The sequence below is a fragment of the Microcaecilia unicolor genome, chromosome 8, assembly GCF_901765095.1.
Source record: "Microcaecilia unicolor chromosome 8, aMicUni1.1, whole genome shotgun sequence".
NCBI classification, from domain to species: domain Eukaryota; kingdom Metazoa; phylum Chordata; class Amphibia; order Gymnophiona; family Siphonopidae; genus Microcaecilia; species Microcaecilia unicolor.
Window position 1 is genome coordinate 175,938,203 of NC_044038.1, and position 13,573 is coordinate 175,951,775.

General features: G+C 43.6%; 1 protein-coding gene across 2 annotated transcripts in view; it reads left to right on the forward strand.

Moving 5' to 3' along the window:
- Positions 1–12,425, forward strand: part of KCTD16 (potassium channel tetramerization domain containing 16) — a 152,122-nt gene extending 139,697 nt beyond the window's left edge. Inside the window, exon 3 of one of the 2 annotated variants that reach the window (XM_030212841.1) lies at positions 11,984–12,425. In XM_030212841.1, coding sequence (XP_030068701.1) covers positions 11,984–12,425 — 442 coding nt within the window. Of the gene's footprint in view, positions 1–11,970 lie in introns of both variants that reach the window. The other variant, XM_030212840.1, reaches the window with a different exon arrangement.
- The last annotated feature ends 1,148 nt before the right edge of the window (positions 12,426–13,573 follow it).

A 13,573-nucleotide genomic window follows, 5' to 3' on the forward strand; every position in this document is an offset into this window, starting at 1 on the left:
CAGCCTGGGCAAAGAAATCATATTAATTTGGTGTTTAACTTTTCAGTCCTGTAAAGTGGAAGAATGCCATCTGGGTTTAATTGCTCAGAAGTCTAGCTTTTGCTAGACTAGAGGTTAGAAAGGTCAGTGAGAAATGAAACTTTCTTTGTCCCTTTTTGAGTGATGGATTGTTAAGGCTAGTTCATATTTACCACATCTGGATGCCATTATGAGCAAGGCATACTGGACAGTTTCGCAGGCAGTTTAACGCTGTTTAGAAGGAGATAGTGTAGGTTTAAATAATTCTAAATGATTTAGATTTTGTCTTATAAGGAATTCTGATTTCTGCTTATTTTAGAATATGTTTTATTCTGTGTAATTAATAAGTTCTATTTCTATGTAGAATATGTTTTCAATCCAGTGTCTGACTTTTCAAGTGAGCTTTGTCTGCAGTTTAAGAGGTCATCATCTGGTTTGAATTATCCACAGTCCTAGCTAGTTTTGTGTATGAAACTAATAGGTGAAAGAGGTCAGGACAAGTCAAGTCTTCTCCTTGATGAATTATAGCTAAGTGTAGGACTGGTCTTCTGAAAGTAATAACAAACCATGTCTGTGTGCCATTAAGCAAGACTGGTCCCTTAGCCCCTCAATGAACCTAAGTTATGAAGTTAGCTGGGAATTTAATAATAATAAAATGCAGGAGATAGGTGCCACATTGTCTGGTTTGAGAGGCCCCAGGTCATAGGTCAGTTTAGGAAATATCTCAAACCTATGTAACTGATATTTTTGAATAAATGTATAGAGATAATTAGTTCAAGACAGGGTAATCAATCTATTCTTTACCATCTGGTGAGAAAGGGGGGCTAGAAGGGTATATAAAGGAGAGCAGAAGCAGCTTACGTTAGAGGACAGACAGGAGACGCAGGATCCAGAGAGCTTAGAAGAAGAGACACAGAAGGACAGGACACAGAGAGACCTAGAGCTGATGTCCTACTTTGTTTGCTGGCAAATAAAGAAGACTTCTTTCTCATTCTGGTGTGTGGTGTTTGACTCCTGAAGTACCACAGATTCTGCTAACAATAGTGGTAATTCCTGCAACAAAAACAACCCATGACCATCTAAACTTAAGAAATCACTAAAAACCTTTCTATTCAAACAGACATACCCCACCGACCCAACATAGATACCTACACTCTGCAATACAGCAAAACCAAAGATCGAAATGGACACTATATAACCTTTCTTCCCTTCAACCCCCATTGTACCTGACACACATATACCTTATTCGCCCACAATATCACCTTGTATTTGTTTCTCTACCGAACTTGGCCAATGCCTTTACGGTACTATGTAAGCCACATTGAGCCTGCAAATAGGTGGGAAAATGTGGGATAGAAAAGCAACAAATAAAAATAAAAACAGTCTGCCCGATATTCATCCAGCTGTGGGCAGCGCTTTGACTGCCCACTGCTGGTGTTCAACCCAGATATTCAATGCCAGGCCGTTTCCGGCGACCAGCATTGAATATTCGGGTTTTTCAACACCGGCTAACCCATGACCGGTTAAGTCAATATTCAAAATTAACCGGCCATGGCTTAGCAGGCAAACATAGGCCTGCTTTTTATGCAGACTCATTTGGCAGTTAAGTTCTGAATATTGAGACATAACCAGTCATGCCTTCAACATCACCAGCTTTATTTTTGGTGCTATCTTGGCTTTTTCAGCAGTGATAACTGGTTAAATGCTGCTGAAAATGACCAGCTATCTGCCAAGACAGAGGTTAACGCGCTGAATATTGGCCAGTGCTTCTAAACGTTTGTTTACTGCAGCAAAAAGGACTTATCGCAGGGCATGCTCAGGCGGCCTGTGGTAACTTGTGCATGTGTGTGCACTACCGATGCACCAAAAAATAAAAATTAATTTAATTTTAGGTTAGATCTGGAGGTGGAGAGTGGGCATTTTCTATGCTAATTGGTTAGTGCCGCTACATTGCCATGCACTAACTGAATAGCATGTGGTTAATGCATGAGGCCTTACCACCTATATAATGGGTGGCAGTAGGGTATCACAGTCTAATGGTCCCACACTAATGGGAAAATGAATGTGTGGTCATTAAAGGGGAAGATAGCAGTAAAAATGGCCTTAGCACATGGGAATGACCCACATAAGGATGAAGTAAGGCCACATTTTACCGCAGTTTGGTAAAAGGGCTCCTTAGTGTGAAACTGTCAAGAGGAGCATGGGTATGTCATGGGTGTGTTGCTAAATGATCCACTCAACTTATAGAATACTGACACACCCACTTATACTAGCCATTGACCTACTAGAAGTAAGCATTCCAGGGGTGACCCAAGGCAATCTGCCGTCCGAGGCAGGGATGAGAAGCCACCCATGCCCAAACCTGGTCTAGCATCTTCCCCTTCCCTCCTCAACCCTCTTCCCTGCTTTTACCTTATGTTTGTGTTTTTCAAAAGGCAGCAGTGGAAGTGTTTCACATAGGCTGCCCTGCTGTGCTGCTGCAGACACCGGCCTCTTTGCTCCCTCTACTGAGTCCCTCCTCTGAGGAAACAGGAAGTTACATCAAGAAGCTGGCCACAGTAGGGAGAAGAGGCAGGTGCCAATGGCACGGCAGCCCATGGGAATTGCTGCTGCTACCCCTGCCTCAGGTGGCCTAATGGTAGGGCCACCACTGGGCCACACCTACATTTTTGCATGCCAATGCACTTGTGCTCTAGCATTCTAGAATAATAATTTAGGTGCAGCATTAAGTTCACTCCTTTGTGGCAGCTTAGATGAGGCACCAATTGATAGAATTGCCACTTATGGCCTTTTTTTTTTTTTTTTGCATTTTTTAAAAGTTAAAGTTGAAGAACAGAGCAGGAAGGTAGATTTTTTTTTTTACAGCATGGATGAGGGAGGCAGAATAAAGGCTGGTTATGAGATGTGGAATTTCAAAGAAGGCTTAGTTCATCCAAGGGATAGAAAGGAGGGAAACATAAAAAGGGTACATTCTCTATAAAAGTAAATAAAAATTATGTGTGGAATTTAATTGAATAATGAGCTATTAATGCCAATAATTGGCTTGTTAACAAGCAATTATTGGCACTAATTTGATGTAATTGGAATATATGTGCATAAATTTAATGCAAGTTCAAAAAGGGGATGCAAAAATGGGAGGGTTGTGGGCAGAATGGGGTATTCCTAAAATTAATGCCCTTAGGGGTTCTTTTATCAAAGATTAGCTTGGGTTATCTACAGCAGGGCCCATAGGAATAAAATGGGCCCTGCTGCAGATAACACAAGCTAATCTTTAGTAAAAAGACCCCCATGGTTAGAGAAGAAAGAGGAATGTGCCTAATTTAGGTGCAAAGATTTGCACCACATTTCATTTGGTGCAAATGGCCACACCTAAAGTTAAGCGCATTTCCCGGGTGTAAGCTCTGTTCTATAAACCGCTGTTCTATAAGCAGAACTTATAGAATAGCACTTTTTTCAGCCCCATTTATAGAATTCACCCCTCTGTGTAAATGTGCTTCAGTTAATGTACAGTATATTGCATGGACAGGAATTAAATGTACACATTACCAACACTTTCAAGAGACACCCTCACATAGTGAAAAGGATATTCTGTCTTGTTCAGGGAGTAGTCTGAATGCATGTGGCTGCCTCTTCAGTCTGAAATGTTTTTCTTAGGCAGTAAATCTCCCCCCTCCCCTCCAGTATATATCATAGATATACAGTAGAATCTGAGAAAGACCCCCCCCCCCCAATAATCTGCTTTTTCAGTGTCTAATATTTTGCTTTCCAGAGTTTCTGAATTAAGTGCAACATATGAAATGCCCTATTTTCAAAGACATTTTGTGAGAGGTGAGAGAATGACAGTAGTGCTCTATTGAAAAAATTGGCCCCAAATAATCAGCTTTCAGGATTGATATTTTAGATTGTTTCCAAATATTGGCCCATGATTCTTAATTCCCCATGTACACTTAACACATGAACAAATGTCATTTTGAACTGACCAGTCTATGTTTTCAACAAAATAAAACTACTCTGCATTAACCTTGTGTATCATCCTTGTGGAGCTCTCCATGGTGCTGAGGTTTTGCATCCCATTTTGTCATCTTAAATTTTGTTTTGAATGAGGTCTGGCTAGGTGTATCCTGAGCAGTGGCGTACCAAGGGGGGGGGGCGGTGGGGGCGGTCTGCCCCGGGTGCACGCCACTGGGGGGGGTGCCGTGCACCTGTCGGCTCTTCGTTTTCATGCTCCCTTTGCCCTGGAACAGGTTACTTCCTGTTCCGGTGCAGAGGGAGCATGAAAACGAAGAGCCGGCAGGCGCGCGGCACCCTCCCCCCCAGCGGCTTGCACCCAGGGGGGTTCTTTCTCTGGGGGATCGGGGGTTCTTTCACCAGGGGGGGCATCACGCCACTGATCCTGATGACTGGGTTAAGAACTACAGTATTATACTATAGCATATCTGGGGGTCCCTTGTATTAAGCCGCATAAGCGTCTACACACGCCCAACATTTGCCAAAATGAACTTACCACCCGACTACTGCATGGCTGTTGCGGTAATTTCATTTTTGGCACACGTCTGCTACGCGCATCTGAAAAATATTTTTTATTTTCTGGCATGTGTAGCGGATGCATGCCAAGTGACATCTGATGTGCATAGGTCATTACCATACAAATTCTTTACCGCTAGGTCTGTGGCTGGCGGTAAGGTCTGAGACCCGAAATGGACGCGCAGCAATTTTGATTTTGCCACACGTTATTTTCAGGGAAAAGAAAGAGGCCCTTTTTACAGGCACGCAGAAAAATAATTCTGCACGTGCCCATAACCCGCACCCACACTACCGCAGGCCACTTTTTACCACGGCTTAGTAAAAGGACCCCTAGATGTCTATCACGACCTCAGATGGTGTGCTGTTGGTTTTCACAGTTATCACATGATCTCATTAGCCAGTCATGCAAATTTATGTAGAAAAATTGCAAGGATGATGAAAACTGTTTGAAGGATTATGTTAACTTATGATAGGCAGTGTGTTTTGTTCAGTGATATTTTCCTGATTTAGGGGCCTGGCATGTCTTGGGCAATTTTATTTATTTATTACTAAAATAAATTTGCCAATCTGTGCAAGCAGGAGGTGATAATTACATTTTACTATGAGCACAGAACCTGCCAAATGCAAGTCGATAAATGATCTGAGCAGCCGTTCAGCTTCAGAAGAGTTTGTAATTGCAGCTACTCAGCCCTTCTGAGCAAAAATGAAGCCTGGTCATGGGCAGGTCACTGAGTACCAGCACAAAAGAAAAAAATCTACATATGTCTATACTTTGCACAGAATATGATAGTGTATTTTCAGAGTTCAGAGCCCTTTTTTGCACATAGACTGCTAATCTGTGTGTGGCAGGGCTCTTATTCAGGTGACAGGTGGAGATTGCTTTATAATAGGCCACCTAGATGGGATGAGCAAGTAGATGCTTGTTTTAGGGTAATTTTATAAGGACAGCATAGACACATGTGTGCGCTTATAAAATAGCTTCAAAAAACCTGCAGATGTTGTGGCTAAAATGTACCTGAGTATATCTACAACTGCTTGGGAATATATGTACATCGATGAAGTATGTTCTAAACATTAAGGTGGTTCCAAAAACCTTTGGAGGAAAAGGCCTCGGTACATCTGCAGTCAAAGTCTAGTTTTGCTTCACGACTCACAGACGCTTTATTCTTCATCGGCTAAAAAACCTCCAATGCTCATAATTCTTACTTCCCTCTTGATTGTATCCTCTTGATCATATATATTTCAATTGTAGCTTCTAATTTTAAAATTTTTATAGGTAAAGGTATATAGCACTTATCTTCTAAATCCGACGGGGTTCTGTTTCACCCATCCTTGACAAAGCCCAAAGTACTTTTCTGTAAGGGGCACTGTTAATAGAATAGCATGTAAGCTTGGATATTGTGCCTAACTATGGACACCAGAATTATACCTGGTGCAAGTCCTGGTGCCCAAGTTAGTTGCACTGACCCAGTGTTCTATAAACACGCGTACAAATTTTAAGAATTTCAAGTCGATATTCAGCATGAGTTAACCAGCCAGGAATGGCCACCGACTGATTAACACACATCTTGGTGGATAACCAGTTATTTTCAGCAGCATTTAACTGGTTATCGCTGCTGAAAGTGCCTGGTTAGTACTGAAAATAATGCCAGTGTTGTGGGGGACATGACCAGTTAAGTCCCGATATTCAGAACTTAACTAGCTAGACTTAGCTGCCAAATAAGGCTGCATAAAAAAGCAGGCCTATCTTTGCCAGTAAGCCGTGGATGGTTAAGTCTAAATATCAACTTAACTGGTCATGTGCTAGCTGGCATTGGGAAACCTGGGTATTCAGTGCTGGTCGCCAGAAATGGCCCAGCAATGAATATTCAGTTTGAATGCCGGTAGCAGACAGTTAAAGCATTGCCCGCCGGTGGCTGAATATCGGGCAGCTTGTTGTTGTTGTGTTTTATCAGGTAAAACAAGGTTTACCTGCCAAAAAAAAAAATTACATACAGTGAAATTGTAGAAATTGGAACTGACACCTTCAGGTTGGGAAGTCTCAACTTCCACTAATAATCTAGAACAGGATCTGTCGAAGTAAAGCCTAGTCCAAGATACATTTTTTGGCAACCCAATTTGGGCACCATTTACTGAATCTAGACCAATGAATGCTGTCAATAGCGCACTCTTTCAAAAAAGGGGGAACTATTCACAAAGAGCGTGCAGTATTCAGAAAGAGTATCTACTCTTTCTTGATAATGTATGCAAGACAAAAATAGTGTGCACTATCAGAAAAGAGTATGCACTCTTCCTGAACAGTGCACACTTTTGTGAATAGTGCATACTGTTTCAAAAACGTGCACATGCTTCCTTGCACGCTTTTCTGAATAATGCATACACTTTCAAAGGAGTTCAAAGTCTTCCTGAATAGTGCACACTTTTCTGATTAGTGCACACACTTTCAAAACAGTGCAAACGCTGTACTCTTTTGAAAGAGTGTGCCCTATTCACATAATCATGCACTATTCAGGAAGAGTCTTCCTGAATAGTGCATGCTTTGCTAAATAGTGCACACTCTTTCAAAAGAGTGCACATTCTTAACAACATTGCTACCATGATGACAGAACGAAAAAAAAAATAAACATTCCCACAAGTGACATGGGAAACAACATGGAACAAAAATGTTCTGGCTGCACACCCCTATAATGTGTGAGCATCTTGCAAAATTCTTCCCACCAGCAAATTACACACTATCATGTCATTTTACATACTTTTATAAGAGGCTATTTCATATGTATGTGGTCACATATATGCAAAAATGATACTAGAAAATTATCTCCTCAGCTTCCTATAGAATGAGACACTGGGGCTCTCTGTTATTGCATTGTGATGTAACTCAGACTAGAACTTAACCAGTATGAGGACACTGTGGACCAGATAAGGGTCATGTATTTGATATATTACCTTTCTAGGGTACATCCAATGTAGTACTCCTCCATTCCATATCAATGGGACTAAAAAGGTTATTTCTGCCATTTTTGTGTCTAAATTGAACATGCTCAGTCTACTTGATGCTTTGTAAAGAGAAAGACTTTATTTTAACCGTGGAAAGGAAAATCAGTGTGCATGCTTGGCAGGAATAGCAGATTGTACTTGGGTTGCTGTACTTGCAAAGTCTTTTTCTGGTCCTAAAATGTGAAGCTTTCATCCATGATCAACCAGAATTTCAAAACCATGAAAACTTAGAAGCTGTGTATGCCTGCTTTGTGATAAGAGAAGCACTGAAAAGCTCTCTATTTAGCTCACCAGTTTTTATGGGGTTTTTTTTTCAGCCAGTCTTTACTTTGACAGAAACTTAAGACATCTGCCGTAATGCTGTCTCCAGCAAAAATCCATAAGCAAAGCACTGTGATGATCACAGTGCAAAGGGAGGACAGTTTAAGAGCATTGTGCTAGCCAGACCATGTATTTTAGATTAAAAAAGCAATTAAAAAATGCATCGTGTCTATCAACCTGGTAATAAATTGTACATTTTCTACAATTGTAGAAATTCATGATGTTGGGACTATTATGATTTTTAGATTAGTTCATTCCTCCAAATTTAAAAAAATTCTCTTTTATGTTTTTTCCATGGTGTCCTGGATATTTGGGCATGTGTCAATGAGCCAGCTGCTGGTGACACCGTAGAGAGAGAGAGAGATGCTCAGCGTGATTTATTTGAATGCAATGTGATCATTGACTGGCTGCCTCAGCATGCATTATCGTCAAGCCAGTTGAATTATTAATTGGTGCCAATCTTCACTACTCCAAGTCTCCCACCATAGATTTGCTGCTGCACACTACAGCCTCACACCAGTCCATTTGCACAGCTGCATGGCACATCCTGTGGCAGTAGGTCTAGCACAGTTGCAGCAGCAAATCAATGGTGAGAGACTCAGAGGAAGTAGAAATCGGCACAGATTCGTAACTCGACTAGCCCAAAATGCTGTGCATTAAGACAGCAATCAGTGAACAGATTGCCTTCAAGTAAGTCGTGGTGAGTCAATACAACATGAGCCACTCTTTGAAAAAAAATCTCCCAGACCACTATGTTCCTTGAACCCTCCCCTGCTGATGCCATTGTAACAGTCATATAAATAGTAGCAGACACTTCATGACCTTGCAATCATTTATAGGCAGGTGATCAAAAGCAAACGTCGGTGCTAGAGGCTGTTAGCACCATACTAGTGCCGGCGTTTGCTACCACCCCATAATCAGAGCCCTCGAGCACGTGAAACAATGCGCTCGAGGGCTGTTTACACAAATAGCATGCAAATACATGCTAAACAGGGCTTAGCACATTCATCGCCAATGATCAGCGGTCAGCGCGCCAAAATTTGGGTTGCTGGCCGCGGCAAACCCTATGCCAGCTTCGAGCTGGCGTTAGGGTTTGCAGATCATTGGGGAGGAATGGTGAGTCCTGTCCAGCATGCAGTTGCATGCTGGCAGGCCCCAGTTCCCCCCCCCCCCCAAAGCAAATCTGCCAACAGGGGCTGGAGGTCCAGCAGACCTCCGGTCCCCCCCAACGACCCCCCCCAGGTTCAAGGAGGGCTGGAGATCCGGTGGGTCTCCAGCCCCCCCCCTCAAACCCCCAGAAAATGGTCCCTGGTGGTCCAGTGGCCGCTTAAAAAGTGTCCCTTAAAAAGAACCCCCTCCCAGCCCCCTACCTTAGTTGGAGGAGGGAGGTAGCCTGCCTCCCTCCTCTCCCTTGGGTTGACGCCGCCGCAAAATGGCAGTGCTCAGCCCCTCCCAGCGCATCCTGGGATGCGCTGGGCGAGGCTACAGATCATATAAGGGCCTTATATGGTCTGTAGCTCTGCCTAGTGCATTCCAGCATGCACTGGGAGAGGCTGGGCGCTGCCATTTTGCAGCGGCGTCAACCAAAGGAAGAGGAGGAAGGCAGGCTACCTCCCTCCTCCAACTAAGGTGGGGGGACTGGGAGGGGGTTCTTTTTAACGGACACTTTTTAAGCGGCCACTGGACCACCAGGGACCATTTTCTGGGGGTTTGGGGGGGCTGAAGACCCACTGGATCTCCAGCCCTCCCTGAACCTGGGGGGGGGGGTCGTCAGGGGGGACCGGAGGTCTGCTGGACCTCCAGCCCCCTGTTGGCAGATTTGCTTTGGGGGGGGGGGAACTGGGGGGCATGGGTAGTCAGGGCCTGGTGGTCCCATGGACCTTCAGCTTCTGTGTTTGACAGGTTTGGACTTTTGACAGCCCAGACCTGTCAAACAAGTGTGGGAGGATTCTGCTGAGCGCATGCTCGGCACAATTCGCCCGCACTTCTACCCCATGATCAGAGATAGTTGTACTGCTTAAATTTGCATGCATTATTTCTGATCATAGGTCTAATAGCGCCCCACGCTGTTCCAGCGCTAGTTTAGAGCGCTGTTTGGAACACTGCGGGGCTTTTGATCATCTGCCTGTGAGTTCCTGAGCTGTTTTGTTTGAAAAAAAGGAAGCACCAACATTGGAGAATGTTCTGCTTTCTTTGAAGGGAGTTTGGAAGCAGAAAGGGACCTGGACAGCATTCCTTGAGATGTCTTGTTAAGTGCTCCCATTTACACATGCGTTAAACACATAGGGGGTCAATATTCAAAGCGATTTGACTAGCCAGAAATGGTTGCTAACAGGTTAATTCACTTGTGCAGGACTAACCACTAATATTCAGTGGCTGTTATCCAGTTAGAAAGCCGGCCTTTTTGTTGGCAGTCCAGGGGGTGGAATTGGCACTTATGTGCTTAAGTGCTGATATTCAGAATTTAACTGCCAAAGTTAAGCAGCCATATCAGACCGCATAAAGCACAGTCCTATTGGTGTCAGGCAGTTAAGTGCTGAATATTGCAGAAGAGAGTGCCAGTGCCAGACATGGCCTGGCATTGAATATCCAGAATAATGCTGCCGGCAGCAGTTTACAAAATACTCGCCGCTGCCGGTTGAACTTCTACCCCATAAATGTTTAGAATACTAACATTTACACGTGTGTGTGTGTGTGTGTGTGTTTGTGTATATGTACATAAGTATTTAAATGCCAATATTTTGCAAGTGGGAGTGCACAGGTGTGGAGCAGAGGCAGGACATAAGTCAGGATCCCAAACTTTATCAGTTCACTGTGCCCCTAGGCTACCATTTCCTCTCAGGTCTTCCCCTACCAATGGTGTTGAGTCCTACCTTTGCTGGCAGGGATGTCCGAGCCTCGCCAGCTGAAAAGCTCTGCTATCTGAAGGCCAAGCTCCATACTACTTGAGCAGTGAGCAAATCAGTGAAATGCTTCTGCCACCACTGCTGGCACTCCCACGCATGCTCAGCTCAAAATGAACCGAGATGTTCAGGAGTGTTGGCGTCAGCAGCCAAAGAATGCCACATGCCACTCCCATGCATGCTCAACTTGAACTGAGATGTACAGAATGCCAGCAACAGCAGCTGAAGCATGCCACTCCCATGCATGCATGCTCAACTCAACTTGAACTGAGATGTACAGAATGCCAGCAATGGCAGCTGAAGCGTGCCACTCCCATGCATGCATGCTCAACTCAACTTGAACTGAGATGTGCAGGATGCCAGCAACAGCAGCTGAAGCATGCCACTCCCATGCATGCCACTTCCATGCATGCTCAGCTCAACATGAACTGAGATGTGTGGGAGTGCCAGTGTCAGCAGCTGAAGCATGCCACTCCCTGAACTGAGATGTGTGGGAGTGCCGGCATCAGCAACTGAAGCATGCCACTTCCATGCATGCTCAACTCAACTCGAACTGAGAAGTGCAGGATGCCAGCGACAGCAGCTGAAGCTTGCCACTCCCACACATGCCACTCCCACGCATGCTCAGCTCAACATGAACTGAGATATGCAAGAGTGCCAGTGTCAGCATCTGAGGCATGCCACCAATTTGCTTGTGTAAGCATCCATTTGCATGTGTGATGTCAGTTACATGCATAAATGATAGTATTCTATAACCTGTGCACACTCATGCTGGGCACATCCCTGACCTGCCTATACCCCTCCCATGTCCACACCCCCTAGACATTGCGTGCATCAGATTTTGTGTACTCAACTTCTAGAATACCGACCAAGGGCAGTTGTGTACGTTACTGCTAATTGGTGGCAATTCAGGTCATATATGTCTTATTATTGCTCATTAATACCCATTAGCTCCTCGTTATTGCATTATTTTGTACATGTGACTGACCCTATTCTGTAACTTCTGCATGCAAATGTGAGCACAAAGCATAAATTTAGGTGACAAGCTTCATAGAATTTTGAACTTACTGTTTATCCATCATCATTTAATAAGCTATTATGTGTTTGGACAAAGGTAAAATTGTGCGTTGAATGATATCATAATTCATACACAGACTGGATGTTCCAGGACTGTACTAATTTGTTATGTACATATGATTTGTTTTAGGGGGACTTTCAAGAAGGTGGTCATCGCCCCACTGTGACTGCTGCTGTAAAAATGGCAAAGGGGAGAAGGAGGGGGAAAGTGGCACTTCCTGCAACGAACTCTCCACATCGAGCTGTGACAGCCAGTCGGAAGCCAGTTCCCCCCAGGAGACAGTTATCTGCGGTCCCGTAACCCGCCAAACCAACATTCAGACTCTGGATAGACCTGCCAAAAAAGGCCCCGTGCAGCTGCTACAGCAGTCAGAAATCCGACGGAAAAGCGACCTGCTGCGAACTCTGACCAGTGGCTCCAGAGAGTCCAATTCCAGCAAAAAGAAAGTGGTGAAAGAGAAGCTGTCAATTGAGGAAGAGCTAGAAAAATGCATCCAGGATTTTATGAAGATCAAAATACCTGACAGGTTTCCTGAAAGGAAGTACCCCTGGCAGTCTGATCTTCTCCGAAAGTATCACCTATAGGGGGGCGTAACAAAAAGTGATGTCATTCACAAATTTACATTTACAGTACAAAAACAGTTCTTTTTGTTAGGTCACAGCACATTATTTATAGTACTCTCCTATCTGCCTGTTCCCCATTAACATTTATAATCACAGGGTATCAACACTGTTTCCCAATTCTGGAAGCACAATTAAAGGCTTTTGTTGGTGATCTGTTAAGTAGGTTGAATATTTTTAATTTAAGAAACAGACACAGAATAAACAGACACACATGCACGCACATGCACACACATGCACGCAAAACTAGTGCACAGATCCAAGTGGAAATTCATGAGGTTAAGGTAATGTTAGGAGTACTGCTTTATTGTGCATGTTTTCTTATGAGGACAGATTCACAATATGTGACTACAAAAAAACAAAAAAGAATTATGCCATGGCAGTGTATGTGTGCATATATAAAAATATAAATAATTTGTCTTCAATCTGCACCTTTTTTTTTTTAAGGGACAGCTACTTAGCGAGCTCAGATAATCCACGGTTGTTTGGTTTCCTTTTTTCTAGGACGGTCAGATGTGTGAGTTGTGACAATCTTTCTTTCCCCTCCCCCTCATCTTCCACCACCCAATGCTTTTATTTCAAATACTGTCTGATCTTTCACTGGTAGTTGTGAGAAAATAACATTTTAAGGCATCATCGCTGACAAGAAAACATTCCAGACCTTGGCTGAAAGCTATTTCATGATTCTCTTTTCTCCCTTCCCTTCACTGGAGGCAAGTTGTTCCACAGTTCTGTATTACATTTGAAAACTGTCTAGGCTACAGTGGTTAATCACTGGGCTGAAACTTTGATGTCACATTCTGGTGTAAAGAGCGAACAAACAGAAAAAGGTGTACATTGGTATAGTGCAGACGAAAATGGTCTAATCAAGGGTTAGGATGGAGAGGTTGGCCAGTATAAATCTGCCTGTCAGATACTGTACTTAAAAAGTCTCTGATCCAAATTGATCTGAATACCAAAGGGCCCGATATTCAGTCGGCAGTGATCAGTGTTTTTCTGACCGCTGCTGGCGTAAAACCCAGAACTTTGATGCTGGGCCATATCTGGGCACCAGCATTGAATTTCTGGAGCAGTTTACCCCTGGATTCTATAAATGGTGCTTTAAATTGCGT